The sequence below is a fragment of the Acanthopagrus latus genome, chromosome 16, assembly GCF_904848185.1.
Source record: "Acanthopagrus latus isolate v.2019 chromosome 16, fAcaLat1.1, whole genome shotgun sequence".
NCBI lineage: Eukaryota > Metazoa > Chordata > Actinopteri > Spariformes > Sparidae > Acanthopagrus > Acanthopagrus latus.
Genome location: NC_051054.1, coordinates 5,809,026 through 5,826,738, shown reverse-complemented (window position 1 = coordinate 5,826,738; position 17,713 = coordinate 5,809,026). Strand labels below are relative to the sequence as shown.

Below are 17,713 nucleotides of genomic sequence, written 5' to 3'. Positions count from 1 at the left end.
GTCTGTGCTATCTGCTACTTTGTCTCTGTGTGCTGTGAGTCTAATATCATAGTATTTATTTTTTAAAGAATGGTGAAAACACTAGAAACTCAAGGTGCGAGGCTGAAGTCAGACACTGCCAAGTGATTGTTGTTGTTAAATCTTTTATTATCTAGATGATCTATGACACTTTAAAGGATAAGTTCACCCAAAAATTAAAGTTCAGTCACTGTATACTCAAATCCTGGCCCCTGCCCCAGACCTGGTTTACACCAGACGAGCTGAGTGGAGCTATTTTACATTTATTTTAATTAAAAAAGATTTAAAAACTGCCCCCATCTGCTTCAGTTGTTTAGGATAGTGATGCTACGCTGTTTTGCTGTTAAGCTCCAGAAAACTTCTGACTGCTCTTCTTTGGCATGAGGGAGAGTAAATAATGACTACATTTTCAATTTGGGGTGAACTTTTCCTTTAAATGTCTGTTAATATCAAGTCACATTTACAACATCTTATCCGGTGAAGTCCAGAGACTGGAAATACATAGTTTGATTCAGACTTTACTGTAGTGGAACAGTAGTAGTGTGACAGGCCAGGTTATTGTTAATAACTACAGTAATAACTGGATAAAAATAACCAACCTTCTCACTGATGGTCTCATTTGATTATATAGCTCAATAAGAGGCATCAGTATCAAACTGAGACTGTCAGCACTGGTTAAAAGTTCCTTTTTGTACCTGAAACATCATAATCACTCTTTGGTTGAAGTGTGTAATAACAAATCTTCAGATGTGATTTAGCAGTTTTTAACATTTTAACAGTTTCAGGAGCTCGTGGGGCAAATTCTCCTGCAGAACATTTACATCCATTCGGACCAGAAGAGTTAATTTAATAAAATTAGATGTACATTTTAATTTGAATTAAAATACTGATTGCCACTGTTACAGGCACTTCTTTAGCTGGATGTTTCATTTTTATGAGACTTGAGTCATCTGGTTCCTGACAAATGAAAAAAGCATCTTTCTAATTTGCCTTTTGGTCAGGCTTTTATTTCAGATTTGCTGAAAACACAAAAGGAGAATGTGAAAAGAGGATTTTCAGTTCCTGAGTTGAGTCCATGTTGTTCCTGAAACTGTCTGGTTGAAAAGGGTCAGTGCAGTTACATATAATAGGTTTCTAATAGGTTTGTTCAGTGCCTGTGAAACTTCTCTGACGGCAGCCAGAGATGCCAACAAGCAGATTTCTTTGTACGGTCACATACTGTAATTTAACTTTGGGTTTGAAAGTCAGGATGTCTACATCACTCACAGTGTGAACTGAGTTAAAGCTAAACACCGTGTCTCCTCTCAGTCCTCCGTTTTGTTTGCGGCGTCCTTGCGGGCGATGATCTTGTACACGCTCTCCCTGAAGTCGCTGTTGGAGGTCAGCCGCCGGGCCGTCTCCCGCAGCTCCTCCATGTTGGTGTCGTCAGTGCTGGTGATGGCAAAAGACTTGGAGTGTTTTACTGCAATGGAGCAAAGAAAATAAGATAATATTAGAAGATGTGCCTCATAAATAATAAAAGATACACAGGGTCAATATTTGAGCTGCAAGAGAGTAAAAACTAGTGCAGGTGTTATTTGTTTCAAGTGTGAGATTCTTCGTTTGGACATATAATTATGTTTTAAATAACTATCACTGTAAAAATTTAAATGAATATATGTTGCAAATTATTAAGGTTTTCTTGGATGTGCAGGACGAATTTCAACCCAATCAAATGAAAAATAAGAAATTAGTAGGTATTAAATTGAGCTCAGAGGGCCAAACTTAGTTTAAAAAGACAGTTGTAGGATTTCATAAGGAGTTTTTAGATCATTTTTCAAGAAGAAACTGGGAAAAGTTATGAATTCTGGGTGAGCATGACGTTACAATAAAGTAGGATAAATTAAATATTTTAAAGCGTTTACCACCTGTGTTTACTGTCACAGCTACTGTCTGATGCACAGACTTACACCAGTGGCGTCTGGAGGCTCTCCTCTGGATCCGGCAGCTCTTGATCCTGCGTGCAGCAGCTTTGTGCAGATACACGGCGTTCTTCATGATCGCCGGAAGCTTCGCCTCGATCTCCGCTGCACAGATGCACTCCTCGAAGAACCCTGGTCACAACACACGCGTCATAAACACATCAAACAGCCACAGCCTTTTACTGTTAATGGAGCATTTTAACAGCGGGGTATCAGTACTTGTACTTCACTAAAGATCTGAAAACTTCCTCAAACTCTTTAAATCAGTGTTCATCTCATTTAGCTAAACAATTTGTTGGTTTTACTGGGTCAAAATGATTGACCGCCAAACAAATGGTAAAATGTTAATTGCCATCATTTCTTAGGACGATAAGAGAACTATAAACCAGATATCTTAACATTAAAATGTCACCATTTAATTATATAGACATTATACACAGCCCTAGTTCAGCACTGCCATCTTATTCCTGTATAATTTGTAGAGCTGCAACCATAATTTAATCAATCAGTTGACATTTTTTTGATCAATCGATTAATCTGTAATGAAAATAATATTAAACAACAATAATATAAAAATTGTTGCAGCCCTCATAATCTGAGCTAATTTCAGAATCATTTAATTTGAATTATTTTGAGCAGAATAAAACTCAACAGTCATTTCTTTGACTGATAATCTGCTGATTTTGATTTTGATTCTGTTGTTTCGCCTGCAATCAACATGTAATAATAACTCTGTCCAGATGGGGGCAGTAACACAGGTCAAGTGTCAGATCAGATCTAAATATGATGCAGAGATTTATTTCAGATGTATTAATATGCTGATGAGATACTGACGATTGTTCCTCTCACTTCAACGTCTTTGACTTTTACAGCTCCAAGTGATCTAAATGTAATCTTCCAGCACATATTGGGTCATATAGGTTTATGGGCACATGCTCATATTTGACATCAGATATAAAAGTATCAGTGAATGCACTCACTCCTCAGCTGAGTCACATCTCCCTTCATCTTCTCGTCTCTCTCTTTGGTCCGTTCCAGCGTGTTCAGGCCTTTCTCCAGGTCCTGCAGAGCCTCTTCAGCCTGCTTCAGTCTGTTCTCCAGCTCCACCCGAGACTCTATCTCTGCCTGAGACACACAGGACGTCAGCGACATCTAGTCTAAGCAACTGAGTCATCTAAGGATGGAGTCCCTGCAATACTCTATGTTTTTGGCAAATACTGGGCTTTTGACTCTGCTTATTCAAATCTAGAATAGAAATTTGCTTGTAAGTTGCATCATAGGTAATGTAGACTAGATCCTATAACACTCTTGGACTCATTATGGATAGTTTAGTGTGCAATTACAGGATGGACTTGCTTCTAATGAGACCAGTTTCATCTCTTTTATCTTCTGAAACTGTACTTGAAAGCATAAACTCAGCGGCTGATTAACTACGTGACCTCTAAACTGACTTTGCGTTTTGTCGCCGTGTGTAAGCTGGAGGCCGGGAGCAGCTGAGTAATGCCGTGTCACCTTGAGCTCGGCCTCGGTCTGATGTTTGTCCGCAGTGAGCTGAGAGAGCGACTGCTGCAACGTCCGGGCCTGAGACGAGTAGTACTCCCTCTCCTGCTGCAGGACTGCAGCCCGCTGCTCGTTCTCCCTGAGCCTGGGCGACACAAACACACACAACATCGAATTATTTAAGCTGCTTTGCTACTGGTGCCATGCTGGGCTCACTGAGCTCTGCAGGACACAGATGAACATAAACACCTAAAGTATCTTTTTAAGGTGAAAACAGTATCGACAGAACTTTCACTCAAAGAGAACCGTTTTATCTATGGGACAGAAAAATAAAAACAAGCGCAGAAAACATGGCATGGAAAAGCTACTCTATTTTACTTTTTTCATATTGGAGGTATATTGTTTTATCTATCACGATATGATTGAAAAGATATTTATATAACATCGTTTAGTCACTTAGTTGAGGAGGAGGAGAGTGCACAGCGCTCATGGAAACACAAAGTGATAACTTGGTGTTCATAACAGAACATTAGTGCCTCACAGTCGATAGCAGCTGCCTGTAATATCCCACTTACTTGTGCGGATCAATGGGCTGGTTGTTATGAGATCAATACACATTTCCACAAGCAGTCACATCCTCTGAGCCATTAGCACAGAGATTCTCCTGCGAAAGATCGGAGTGTTTGACCCTTTGGATGCCAAACTGTAATCGCAGCCTAAAGCATGTTTTTTTTTTTTTGTTTTTAGTATTGATTCATTGATCATTAATTCTAATGCTGACACTCTAATATAGTGCCCTTGAAATATCAATGTCTTTTTTGTGGGAAAATATAAATACTAAATACAGATTTTAAGATCAGTCTTTTGTGGAGTAAACCAGCTATCAGGGTCTGGATTCTGACTCACTTCTCGTCAGCTTGCTCCTTCTCCTTCTGCAGGAGCTTCATCTGCTCCTCGATGTGTCGCAGGTCCTGCAGCAGGTCCACGTCTCCGGGATCCTCGCTGTCCTCGGACTTACTCCGGGCTGAGCTCTCCTCTGCCGCCGCCTCCTCCTCCTCATCCTGCTCCTTCACTCCCAGCAGCTCCAGAGTCCGCTGTTTCTCCTGAGAGAGCTCCTGACAGACGAAACAAGTCATCCAACCATGTAACCTGTGCTCAGATCGAGTGCTTGTTTCATGAAAGTTTAACTCAGGCTCCACACTCACTGATGATACTTGAAAGCTCTGGGTTTTTTTTACTGTGAAATTATCAAAAAGGTTTTAATAAAAAAGATAATAAATCAATGTTTTCCATAGATTTTCACGTCTTTTTCATGCGTAGAAACTCAGCTGAAATCCAAATCTGTGAAGGAGTCACATATTTATAATGATCTTCTTAAAGTTATACTGTATATAGACATATTTTAATTATAGCCCATTTTGGCAAATGTGCTTTTTTTGCTTTCTTGTGGAGAGTTAGATGAAAAGATGTCTTTCTGTTTAATATGAAGCTACAGCCTGTTAGCTTAGCTTAGCATAAAGACTGGGAAAAGCTACGTTAGGAGACATTTCTTGTTTGGTTCATCTTTTACAATAACTGAACTGTCAGAACTGCGTTTTTAGTTAGACTACGTATTGGTTGTTTCCCTGTTTCCAGTCTTTGTTGCTATGCTAAGCTAACCAGACGCTGAGTGTTGTGAGAATGGTATCGATCTTCACGTCAAACTCTCATCAAATCTAAAGTGAATAAGTGTTTTTCCCAACAGTGTTACAGATGTGAAGTTTTATCTGCTCTGCTGAACACTTCCACAAAAAGTTGCATCATTATCAAATTCATTAAGTTCATTAGGTCAGTTTGGCTTCCTTACATAACTGATGACATCAGCAGTTGTAACGTGACGTAAGTCGAGCAACAGCTCATCAATAACTTGCTCTTGTCACACTGGCTCGTTCACATATCTGTGGGTGAGTGACAAACAGCCTCACAACCATTCGTTTTCTCACCTCAATGGATTTCTGCAGCATGACGGTTAAGTTGCTCAGCTCCTCTTTCTCACTCTCAACGCCTTTCAGCGACTGAGCCGTACCGTCCAGGTCTCTGCCGCCGACACACGACAGGAGACAACATCACATTTAGTAACGAGCTCGTACAGTTTGATCACCGTCAGTAAACACAGAAACAGGAAATGAGTTTTTTACAGTTTGATATGCTCCTGCTCTGCCTTCAGCTCCAGCACCACCTCCTCAAACTTCATCTTCTCCTCCTCCAGGACCTGGTTCAGACGCTCCAGCTCCTGCACACACACACACACACACACACACACACACACACACACACACACACACACACACAAATACAACTGTTTAAGAGCCATGTGTGTTATTAAATCAATCTTTTCTGCTGCCATCATGTGATTAAAAACCTGAGGCGTAAACAACAGTCTCACCTCTCTCTGAGCTCTCTGATGACTCAGCTCCTCGGTCTCTTCCATCAGCTTATCTGGATAAAGAAAACCATCTCACGTGAGCTGCCTCAGCTTATTAAAGCTTTAAGAAATAATAATTTATTAAGGTGACATCCAAATATTTACCCAGATACTCCTGCTTCTCTTTGGCCAGCTGCAGCCCCTGAGCCTCCAGACTCTCGATCATGGCCTCCCCCAGGTGAGCGTTCTTCCACGTGCTGTTGGACCAAAACAGAAATCTTAACAAAAAACAGAGGGATGATTTAAATACAATACTCAGTGAGTGTGTAAATAGGTCATTCCCAATGTTGAGCCGTGCCAGCAGCTTGGCTTTGGGGACTGCCATGACATTTTGTTCCCAGGAGGATGTATCCCACTAATTTTGTTGATCCTCAGACTGACTCAGACGCCTAATATAAGCAACGATTCAACTACTGCTGACCTGTTTATACATGACAACATCAGCTGCTCTACATTTGAGTAAATTCAGGATTTAATGTTTTTTATGTAGCAGAGGGTCTCTCCTTTATCAGCTGAAGGGTTCCTTCCCAAAAGTTGTAAATTAAGTTGTGGTTGCATTGGGCCTTTATCTCTTATATTTACTGCTGTAAGTCGGTGTGTGTGTGTGTGTGTGATATTGACCTCTCTGGGATTGTCTTATTTTCGTTCACTTTTCCTCTATATCCCAGGAAAATTTCACACAAAAGTTCAACATTTAGAAGGTGAGTTTGCGTCCGTCGAATACTCACACTTTCCCCGACTCCTGCAGCATCTCCATCCACTGAACCTGCTCCTCCTCTGACTCAGCAGCCAGCACTATGGTGCCCTGAGGGACGGATATACAGCACCTTACATCAATACCATACTTGGCCATACTTAGCAGAGGCTGCACAGGAGACAGTAGATTTCCATCTTTGGGCTGCTGACATAATAAATAAATTGCTGGAACACACTTGTGTGCAGTTAAACTCACCCCATTATGTGTCCCATTTGTTGCAGGATTAGGCTGCTTCGTCATGTCATTACAGTTTTTAAAAGTCTAATTCAGACGGAGCTATTTCAGTTCGGCTCTGCAAGCTGCTCTGTTATAATTCTGACTAATATTTCTACTTTATGTTGCTGTTAATTTGTCGTTGCATGTCTCACAACATATTTATGTTTCGGTTTGCCTTAAACATACCATGTAAACCTAATACATTTTTAAGTAACAGAGAAAACGCACAGAAAAATCTTCCAGGTTGACCACGATGGCGAAGGGCATGCCCATGTTTTCATTGGCCGACACCACACATCCTCCCAGAGGAATGACGCCCTGAGACAGAAACACATCACACAAAAACTGATTTAAAACATACAGCTAATCATCGTGCACAGTCACCCACCACCTTTCTTCATTTTCTCACGGGTGCTAAGAGAAGATGCAGCGGCTCACCTTGGGGTGGATGTTGAAGTACCTGTTGCTCTCAAAGTTTCTCTTCTCGCTCTCTGCATAGTAGAGCAAGAAGCTGTCTTTGATGATGAAGAATCTTTGTACCGAGGAAGACAATGAAAGCAGCAGTGAGTCAATCCTGTGGGGCTGAAAGGAACCAACGTCTGCCGGTGTTCTCAGGACAAAAAGGTGAGATTTCTAGACCCTGCTCTTCCCATAACGCAACACAACAGCATCTTTCATTGACGATGTCATCACAAGGTTATGGTCTCGACAGTAGGAGGCTCATCCTCGTCTAAAGATAACATCACACAGCTGTTTTCACAGGCTGAGGAGCACACTTAAAGTTTAATTTCACCCACATGTGAGGTTTTCAAGTATTCTACCGCTTTATGATTGAACTCATTCAAATCTGGTCACCCACATCTAGATCTCATCACACTGGGAGGCAGATGTGTTTCAAACAACTGCGCTTTTTTTGTTCTTAAGCTGTTCAGAACAACAAATGCTGTTAGATCACTGATCTCGACTGACGGCGGGGGTTTGGCACAGGAAACCAAACGAGCATTTACCCGAGATCTTTCGACCTCAATGACACAAGCAAATGGGAAAGGTTACAAGGAGCGTGTAACGCAAATGGACTCTCTGGACCCACGGTGTATTGTCGTTTTAACTGTTATGTAAACTAAGAGCATTATCGTACCAATCCAGGCATTTTAACATCCAAATATTCACTCCTATCAGGACACACCGACACTGGGATGTAAAAACTACGTCTGCAGTTTCCTGTTATTATGTAAAGAGTTCCTCTTTGGTTTGATTTGGTTGCCAAAATCCTAAATGGTCGTCTAAGATCTTCTGATGTAAAAAAAAATACACTTAATTTTCTGTAATTTTTGCCACTTTTCTTTGAGGGAAATTCTCTACAGATGATTTCAAACTAGGCTGCAAGGCTAATTAGAGTGGAAGAATTAAAGTTGAAACAGTAGACTCAAGTATATAGTCAATGTAAGCACTCTAAACTCATTCAGGACGATATTACAGCAACATTTGACGGAAAATGAGTCCAATTTTTAAGGAAATTTTACATTTTTGTCCAGAACAGAAGAAAACTTTCTTAGTCATACCTGTCAACTTTTTTTAAAACTAAAGAAAAGGCAGATTGAATCCAAACTCTAGCTGTAGTTTTTAAGGTCATCCTGGTGGTTCTGAAGTTACTAAGTTGCAGAGAGGCTTAAAAAAGAAAGATCAAAAACAGGTGAATCACACCAAATCCTCACCTGCGGGACCACTTTGCCGACGGCCGTCCGAAGGGTCTCTTCCACAGCACCCCGTGCAGCTGCACTTTGGTGCTGATGTCCAACAGCTCAGAGTCCGACTGCTCCATGGACGACCAGGGCGAGAACAGAGAGTTTCTGGACGAAGACGAGAACATCCTCTCTGGACTTCCCACGCCCTGGGAGGTGGGGCCGAAAAAAAGATGCAATCAATGGAATAAAAAAAAAAAAAAAAAAAAATGTAACCACAATAAAGTCAGTCAATAACAATTACCCCTATAACACCCACTAACACACACACACAGAGGTGCGTGGACAGCTGCAGGGAGTGCTTCGATACAGAACAGGAAAAGCGGCAAACACATCCCAATAACTCAGCAGGGTGGAATGATGCAGCTGCCAATACGCTCATCAGCTGGAGGCGGACTGACTGCACGGCACAGCGGAGATGAAAACAGGGATGACAGAGAGAAAACACGAGGGAGGGAGGGAGGGAAGAAGAGGAGGGAGGGGAAGCTTTAGGAAAGAGTAAATCTGAAGCCAGTCAATATATTCCAGCCAGTAAAAGCCGTTATTCAGATTACTGCACGTTGCTCTCGTCTCCAGCTCTTGGCAGGTATAAACTGTTTGGTCTCTCCATCATCCATCCATCCATCCATCCATCCATCACAACACTCCCTCCATCCATTACTCCAGCAGCAGTGAATTAGGAGAACATCTGTGGAGGGCAGAGGCGCAGCTAAAGAGGATGGAAAAGGCAGAGCGGTTAACATGTAGCTCAGCGTCCAGCGACGGGTATCAGATTAATTTACAGAACATGTGTAAGAGTGGATCAACAGCAGATTATAAAGATATCCACACATGAGAGATGCATGAGCTTGCACAAGTAAAAACATCCTGTCAGGGAGGAAAATCCTTGAAAATCAACATTTCTAAAACATTTCCTTGAAGAGAAAACTCCCAGAATGTGTTAAAAATGGGACTAAAAGTAGAAGAGACAACACAGAAATTCTCACTTTTATGATAACAAGATGAAAACTTCCTATAAACTGACTGATTGAACAAGAGTTGTAGGTTCAAATCCAGGGAAAACACCACATTTTCACAGGAAATCATCAGAACAAAAGCGTTTTTTTTTTTTCACCAGTTAAAAAACTTTAATTTAGTCGTCATAAAACACGTCGCTTTACAACTGAATTTCACAATCAAAAGTATGGAAATAAGGCAGACCCCATTGTGGAATGACAGAAAATGAAAAAAAAAATAGAAAAAGACAAAACCAACCCCCCCTGAAACTATTACAAATATTAACCTCATCCTAAAAATCTGTCCTGACGCGTGAGGAAACCTCCCATCAGTCCCAACATGTGCTGACGTCTCTTCCTGCTGGTGTGGGAGAGGACGCATCGAACTCCAGCTGCAGACATCTGGCCATTTAAAGGGTTTCTTTAGTTTAAGTTTCTCAATTTCTGTGAGATCATGATCAAAGACACACTTTCATAAAGAGGTTAAGCATTTTAAGATGGCTGGACTAACACTGTGGACTTTATTGTTACTGATCAAACAACCACTGAACACCTTAAACTCAAGTTAGCTTTAAGTTTAAGCAGGTTTACGTTCTTTTAATTTGACATGCAGCTGCCGTCAGCCAATCAGAGTCCAGTGTTTTGCCTGTTTATGATGCAAGAGTGAAACTTCTTTTTTTTTTTTTACTTAAGCAATAAAAACGACTTTAACATCAGTAAACATGTTCAAAAGCCAGACTGAACAATATTTCTGTCCTGAGCCATCGTATAATAAATCTCTGTCCTGTATCAATCTTTGTTTTAAAATGGTTTGTATAGATTAAATGATACGGATCCTTCAATGTAAATGAGCTTCTTCCAAACTTTACAATGCAAAGTTACAGCACAAGAAGAGAATAACATAGCATGGAGACTAATTTTGGAAGACACCCACTTGTATTGTCTAACTCAGACTGCTAACGGGGGGAAGGAAACCAACAAACTCCTTCACTGTACATGACGGCAGTCTGACTCAAGACGGACATGAAAATCTGGATCTTCTGTGGAGAAATAAGACGCTCTCAACAACAGAGAACACCTCGTCCTCGCTTTCACCTAAAAAAATCACCAAATTTTGAGAGATGTGGTTTTCACTGGAGAATGACTCAATCTCAGTAAACCTGATCAATCCGAACAAAGTCTTGATTTTGTTAAAATGATTTCTCCAATGTTTTCAGCTGGTTTACACGTTGTTCCTTCATCCTACTCCCACTAAGAACGTGTTCTCTCTGTCTGCTTCTCACTGCACATGGCGGGGTCCGACATGTGCACGCTGTTCCGCCAAAGTTAGAACAGTTTTGGTTATTTCTACTTTCATTCAAATATTTCATTTTTGTTTTTCCTTTAAACTCTGGGCTCCAATCAGAATTTAATCACATTCAAATCAGACTGACCCATCTGTTTGCTTACTTCAAAAGCATTGTCAGTCAAATCTGATCTCACACCCGAGAAGCCCTGATGAAAAAAACACATTAGTTGAGCTCTTAAGTGTTAAGCTGCCAAAGAATAACAGTTCATGAAGTGCTTAAAGCCCTCGACTTCGGTAAATCTTGCACACAAGAAGAGATTAATCCATCAGTAGCTTTCTTTTTCTTCTTTGAATGCTTTGTCTAAAACCCCCAAATATATCCAGTTTACCATCAAAGACATCACCTTGTATTCTGGGGAACTTGTGGCGAGCATTTTTCTGACATTGTTGGAGATATTAGCCATGTAGATGTCTGCATACACATTCCAGAAAGCATGACCAATACTCAAGATAAACCAGAGAACTTGTTGTGAGCAGTTCCACGTAGGAACTAATTTCTTTCCATCAAACTACAGCCGCCGACTGTAATCACTGTGAAGACGTGGGTTCCTTTACTCACGGACGAAAGGCTCGCTACTTCAGCTCAGCCGAAGTGGACACACAAGCACTTTGGTCCATTAACAGACGCATATTTTCGTGAGTAACCGGGTCATGATTCCTGGAAAGTTCAGTTTTTCAAAACGTTTTTTGTTTTTTGGCACCACAAGCTGAGCGCCACCTAGTTCTGTTATAGTCGAGAGAGAGCAGGCAGACATGTTTACGACCGATATCTCCAAAACTCAGCAGCTCAAATCATCTAGATGGATGAAAAGCACTACGAGTAAAAGGAAAAACATGTATTTTTGATTTAGAGCATATTGTAAATTTAAGACCTAACCGTTAATCATGAATATTAGTCGCAGCTCTCGACAGATCTTTCACTGCACCCTGAATAGCTTTTAGTTTTTCTTTTCTGGTAAGAATGAGGAACATGTAAACGCCAGATCTCAGCGAGGATCCTGATGCAACATCCTTTAGAAAGAACAAATGGCACATAATGGGGCTGTACTCCGACATGTCTGAGTGTAAAGCAACACAACGGGGTTATTTTTTTTTCTTCCCTTTTTGTACACACATTCAGCGTCCCACAGAAAAACCTTAAACCATCACGGTGGGTTTCCTCTCGTCAGGTGACTTGGAATTTAATCAACAAGTTTCATCTGAAAAACCGTTCAATTGACTCCTCAGACAGTCTGTAGCCTCGTGTGCCACTACTGCAAACAACAGTCCATTAAAAAAAGATAATAATAATCTGATTTAAAAAAAAAAAAAAAAAAAGAAGAGTGTTTTTTGTGAGTAAGCAGTTCCATCTCACACAAGAGATCGTGGTGAGCGTGGCGGGGAGGAGTTCCTCTGTACAGTACACATACATACTTACATACATATACATGAGCTCTGCTGTGAGCAGGCACAGTGATAGTTACACTCACAACATCCGTGTGTCCTTATCAAAGAGGGAGCGGCCACCTTGCACTTGAATGCATCAACCCGTTGCTGTTTTAATGGTGCCGAGGCAGAGACGAGGGGGAGAGGAGGAGGTGCGTTCAAGAGCTCACATCAGAAGCGCTGTCGTCAGTTCAGACTCTGCTGCACTCTGCGCCCCGATCACATGTGTATGATGATTATTGCTCAGGTATGATTAATCAATGAAGGATTAACCGACTGAAATCCTTTAAAAAAAAAAATTAGCGTGATAGGAATTCTCTTCACAGGATCTGCAGTTTGTCTGTTCTCCTGAGCCAATGGTCCCTCATCATCCGTTCATTCAGAGCTGCTAAAACGACCCTCCACCTCTAAAAGAAGCTTAATAACACTCTATACGATCACTTAAGACGATTCTAGACAGATTTATCCCTCAACCATTAGCTATAATTACTCTCCAAGTAAAACAGATGAGAAATAAACCAAACAGATCAACAAAAAAGAGACAGTTCATATTGTGACACATCAAGGCCGGTTGTGTCTTCTCCTTGACGCAGGACTTGGGTTTGAGCGGATTAGTTCATGAACCGTTGCGTGAGGTTTTACAGGACAGACACAACGTCCACTTTTTAAGCAAAACCTGCTTGTCTCAACTGAGATCTCTTACGGGGGAAAACCTCAACTTGGTAGATAAACTCAACACCCAAAGTGACAGTTGTTACGGGAATCTGGCTGATTATCTGGGCTCATCTCTTGCTTGGGAGAAAAAAGACGAGAGCTTGGTAAGAGAAGACTGTTTTCTAGAAGCTGTAACATCTGTCCGGCGCCGTCTCCTCAGGTTTCTGTTTTAGCTTGCTAATATGGCACTTTAAAAATGATTTCGATAGATTTACACTGTACAATAAAAAGAAAAAAGAAAGAGATTTCTTCCTCGTGATCACTGGCTGAAATCAAGACCATCTAAATCTCTCTGTGCAACTGTCATCTAGTTAAACATCACTGTCATGAAACCAGGGCTGGTTCTTTGACTTTGGACTAGCACGATAAGGGAACACTGAATACTCCACGATGCAGGATGTGAGTAAACCGATGCAGGGTCCACCTCTGGCCTCTATTAAAAGAGACTTACGGTGGAAGAAACGGACACATAAAGTAGCTGTAAGTTGTTTCGTCACCAGTGTGCCTTCGTTGGTACTGCAGCAACTCTGACTTCCATAACATCATTCATTTCCTGTTTCACGGTCAGTTTCGAGTCATACAGATGTCCCCCCACAACGAGCACCAGTCTGGTCCAAAGGGTCCATCAGTAGACAAAAAAAAAAGCAATAAGACATTTAGATCCCACATTGTTTGAAGTCTCTGTTTCCGCTTCTTTCCCCTGTACACCCGTCTTAAATCCGTCCTGAGCTCCGGGTCTAATGGTGGTGACCAACGGACAGCACCAGAGGAATGAGGCAGCCCAGCACCAGAGCTCCCACCTCCACCTTGCTCAGTCCTTTGCCCCCGTTTCCTCCATTGGGGGCGTGGCTGTGGCCGCCGCCGCCGACCTCAGGGAGGACGTGGACGGTGGCCACGTAGAGGAAGGTGCCGGCGGAGAAGAGCATGGCGACACCGGTGGCGTTGATGTCTGACAGGGCCTCTTTGCTGCTCTGAGAGGGGAACAAACGGAAACACTGTGAGGCAAAATGTGTGGCTATAAATGTGTTCCCCCAAGAAACGCTTCCTGTCTGATTGCGGGAATGTTGATGACAACTGGTTCACATCAGAAAATCACTCAAAGATTGTAACAGTTACCTGACTGAGGCCCAAAAAGGTGAGCATGGCGAGGACGGGCGCTGCCAGGGCAAAGACCAGGAGATGTTTGCGGATGCGGTTCCTCTCAAGACCAGCGTGCATCAGGAACGATACCAGGCCGAACGCTGCCGGGGCCTGCAGACGACAGAGCAGCAGAACTCAATAGGTTTCAATAGCTATAAGTGGCTGTCACGATTTCCTACGTTTTCACCAGGCTTTTTCTGTCAGACATGCGGTCAGAAACACAAAAACATTTAGTTTACTAACAAAAAAATATATGAGCCATTATTACCTTATGCAGCATGATGGCTACAAAGACAATGAGCTGAACGCTGGTCTGAGACGTAGAGGCAGCAGCTCCCAGTGCCACCCCGTCAGCTGGAGACAAAAGAGACGGACACCTTTAAGATTTGGTCACAGGTACGACGTTAACAAAGTTCTGATTCAAATACTGTCAAAAAAAACCCCACAAGTAACCTAAAAGTCATATCATTATGGGACAATAGATGGTGACTATTCACAAACAGACGTACCTGCAGCGTGGACCACGAGACCCAGGGTGGTGGTGATTTTGGAGGAGGTGACCCTTGCTGACTCTGGATCTGAACCAGACAAAAAGAACCAATGTGGAAAGTGTTTTCAGGGACCATCTTTAAAGATTTAATAAAGCAGATTCAAGTTGCGTCTCCACACTGAGGAAGAATTGTTTGGCATCTCACGCTGGCAGATGCTGTAAAACAGTTTGCGGAGCATTAACTGCTCAAATAAAATACTTGGAAATGCTTATTGGGAGCCGAGCGTGGGTGCATCTGGGAAGACAGAATTGGTAGTAGAGCCATCTGGGATTGTTTTGGGTCTAATTCAACAAATATTTTTCTTCCAGAGATTAGAACTTGATGATGCCGATGACAAAGCTGCTGTCACCGAACCCCCAATTCCACAGTGTTCACACAGACACTCTGGACGTGTCTACATTTCATTTCTAAGAACAAAGTGCCCCAGATGTGTGTTTGCTGTGATACTGACCTTCAGTGCTGTGCACATGCGAGCTGCCTATCTGGTCCACCAGGAGCATAAAGACGAAGCCCAGGACCAGAGACACGCCGATGCAGGCGTGAAGCTGCTCGTGACTGTGCTCATGTTTCCCGCCGGCGCCCAGGGCTGATTCCACCTCACCCTTGGTCTCGGACACTTCCACAACTCCAGCCTGGCCGTGGCTCTGGTGTCCACCTGCAGAGACGCGGGTCCAGAAAGGACAGAAAGAGGTAGATAAACATTACACATCTGTTTGCTGACCCTGCTTAGATCCATCACAGGTCCCTGTGGCATCTCCTGAGAAGCAGCCGTTACGCAGATGAACACAAAACAAACACTTCTGTTTGACAAAGTTACGCAAGAGAAACAGACGTCACTTGGTTGTACTTTGCTGCAATCTGAACTTTGCTCTGTTTGAAAAGGATTCAAACTGTTACAGTCTACACAGGCAAACATATTCATACACACAGTATGTCGATATGCTCTACACTTAGATCTTTAACTCTTAAAAGTAGTGATTATAAGCACAGAGCTCGACAGCATAAGAACTACAGACTGATGCTGAGACCAGTAATCACATGGCACTGCTGTACCAGTTGGACGAGTCTACGAGGGAATAAATTATTCTGCAGGCTTTCAAAACTTACATCTTGAAATCAACACTGAGCAAATATTTAAACTGTCACACTGTTCCATTGTTTGGTTTCAAGATGCGAACCCAGGACTACCCAGAAAGTGAAATATCCTGGTGAGATAAAGGCTGAAAATCCTCTCCAGACATGTTTTTAAGATGCATTCAAAAATGGTTCTGTCACTGTGTACATACATCACTCTGCACAGCGATGCTCAAAAATTCAACTGCAGAAACATCTTAAATGATTCGTCAATCAGCTAGTCGACTAACAAAATCAATCACCAGTTGTTTAAGTCAGCAATCCAAGAGTTCTCTGGATGTGTGAGGATTTGCTGCCTCTCGCTTTGATATAAGACTGTTTAATCTTCATCTTATCTCTGGATTTTGGACTGCATTGTCAGTAGAGTTGAAAGGATTACCCAGTTAATCTAAAGAAAATGATTGGTATCGACTATTTTGATAATCGAGTTGATTTTCAGTCATTTTTAAAGCACAAATGTCAAACATTCACCGGTTCCAGCTTCTCAAAAGTTGGTCTTTTTCATTTTAAGTAGTTTCGGGTTTTGGTTAGACAAAAGAAATGACTTAAAAATGTCACTCGTCGACTCTGGATAATCGTGATAAGCAAAACTTTTAAGAGAACTGTTAGTTGCTGGAAACCTCACTAATATTTAAGTCACCTTCCAATAATTCACTGGTTTAAGGGGAAAAAAGCACCTTTACTTTCACTTAAGGGAGCTGTGGCAACAATTTGTGAGTGGGTCCTTGAGGGAAACACTGTTTGGATGAATTTTACCTTCAAGGATTTCTTCATAAAGTGCGTGGACCCCCTCAGGAATGATGACAGCCAGTGCAGTCCCACACAGCAGCCCTGCTCCCAGCACAGTGATCAGCTTCAGTTTTTCCTGCAGAAACAGTCAGATGGATCTTTACACTAAACAACTCTTCCTCATTGTTTTAACTCGAGATGTCCAGCTGATTACCTGATAACATTAAGCCACTAAGAGATGAACTTTTTGCCTCTCTGTAAATGTGGTCACTGCCAAAGTTAGCCAAACTACACACCCCTTCAGGAAGCACATTTTTATATTTATATATACCATTTTGCACGCCGTAGACTTACCTCTGAAAAGTTGACCGCCAAAGGTATTGTTCCAGCCACGTAACATCCCACCAACATCGCAAGAGACAGCAGGCTGATCGAGCTAAAATCGTCCATGACTGCACTTTTCTCTTCGGCTAATCTACTGCTAAGCTAAACCATCAAAACCTGCCTCCACCTGAGCTGTAAACACGGACTCCGAGTCGTGCTCGTCAAGTTAAATCACATGCCCCGAACCTGAGCGGTTTGTTGCAGACAGCTGTCGATTTAACAAATGCCTCGTCTCTCTTCTGGTCCCCAGTTTAGCTGGCTGCCAAACATCCACGTTAGCTAAACAGAGACGTTGCAGCCTCCGGCCTCGATAATGTTAATGCTAAGCTAACTAGCATCGGTGATTTGCCTCGGCTCTCAAAATCCACATAAGATGAATCCTGACACGTTGACGTCGGCGCGCAAATACCCAAAGCGTCGCATCGTTTCTTCCAGATTTAGCTGTCAACAATAATATTGCAACTTCCCGACTTGGTTAGCAGCTAAGCAACTGGCTAACTGGACATCCTCTTGTTTGGTGCAGACGATAAATGCTTCCGGGTCAAACTTGAGCCGCTGAACCTGTGGAGAGAAACCTGCCACGTATCTGCCAGACGTGTTGGAGGAAAGTTCAGAGGAAGTAATGTGGAATATTT

At 42.2% G+C, this 17,713-nt stretch overlaps 2 protein-coding genes across 3 annotated transcripts; both read right to left on the bottom strand.

Moving 5' to 3' along the window:
* Positions 1-128: 128 nt before the first annotated feature.
* Positions 129-9,030, bottom strand: plekhd1 (pleckstrin homology domain containing, family D (with coiled-coil domains) member 1). Of its 2 annotated transcripts, XM_037071618.1 has the most exons (14): positions 8,903-9,030; positions 8,632-8,807; positions 7,355-7,448; positions 7,145-7,234; positions 6,672-6,748; positions 6,049-6,140; positions 5,905-5,957; positions 5,657-5,751; positions 5,462-5,555; positions 4,386-4,594; positions 3,492-3,624; positions 2,960-3,104; positions 1,968-2,111; positions 129-1,480 (listed from the first exon to the last, which is right to left on the bottom strand). In XM_037071618.1, exons 2-14 carry the CDS (start codon positions 8,784-8,786, stop codon positions 1,323-1,325), a joined length of 1,539 nt encoding a protein of 512 aa, XP_036927513.1. In that variant the 5' UTR covers positions 8,787-8,807; positions 8,903-9,030; the 3' UTR covers positions 129-1,322. The 2 variants fall into 2 exon arrangements, with proteins under 2 accessions (XP_036927513.1, XP_036927514.1); XM_037071619.1 differs by lacking the exons at positions 7,355-7,448; positions 8,632-8,807; positions 8,903-9,030 and adding an exon at positions 7,305-7,323.
* A 727-nt stretch (positions 9,031-9,757) lies between these two features.
* Positions 9,758-17,677, bottom strand: slc39a9 (solute carrier family 39 member 9). The gene is made up of 7 exons (XM_037071807.1): positions 17,049-17,677; positions 16,722-16,830; positions 15,283-15,486; positions 14,790-14,858; positions 14,549-14,634; positions 14,257-14,391; positions 9,758-14,111 (listed from the first exon to the last, which is right to left on the bottom strand). The coding sequence occupies exons 1-7, from the start codon at positions 17,142-17,144 to the stop codon at positions 13,878-13,880; spliced, it is 933 nt and encodes a 310-aa protein (XP_036927702.1). The 5' UTR covers positions 17,145-17,677; the 3' UTR covers positions 9,758-13,877.
* Between the last annotated feature and the right edge of the window lie 36 nt (positions 17,678-17,713).

Excerpts from the sequence above, each read along its gene's own strand:
- plekhd1 (XM_037071618.1), bottom strand. The coding sequence starts at position 8,786 with ATGTTCTCGTCTTCGTCCAGAAACTCTCTGTTCTCGCCCTGGTCGTCC. Across the intron at positions 6,749-7,144 it reads TCAACCTGGAAGATTTTTCT|GGCACCATAGTGCTGGCTGC; the intron begins GTGCGTTTTCTC and ends TCCGTCCCTCAG. Across the intron at positions 3,105-3,491 it reads AGACCGAGGCCGAGCTCAAG|GCAGAGATAGAGTCTCGGGT; the intron begins GTGACACGGCAT and ends TGTGTGTCTCAG.
- slc39a9 (XM_037071807.1), bottom strand. The coding sequence starts at position 17,144 with ATGGACGATTTTAGCTCGATCAGCCTGCTGTCTCTTGCGATGTTGGTG. Across the intron at positions 14,392-14,548 it reads TAGCCATCATGCTGCATAAG|GCCCCGGCAGCGTTCGGCCT; the intron begins GTAATAATGGCT and ends TGTCGTCTGCAG. Across the intron at positions 14,112-14,256 it reads CCTTTTTGGGCCTCAGTCAG|AGCAGCAAAGAGGCCCTGTC; the intron begins GTAACTGTTACA and ends TTCCCCTCTCAG.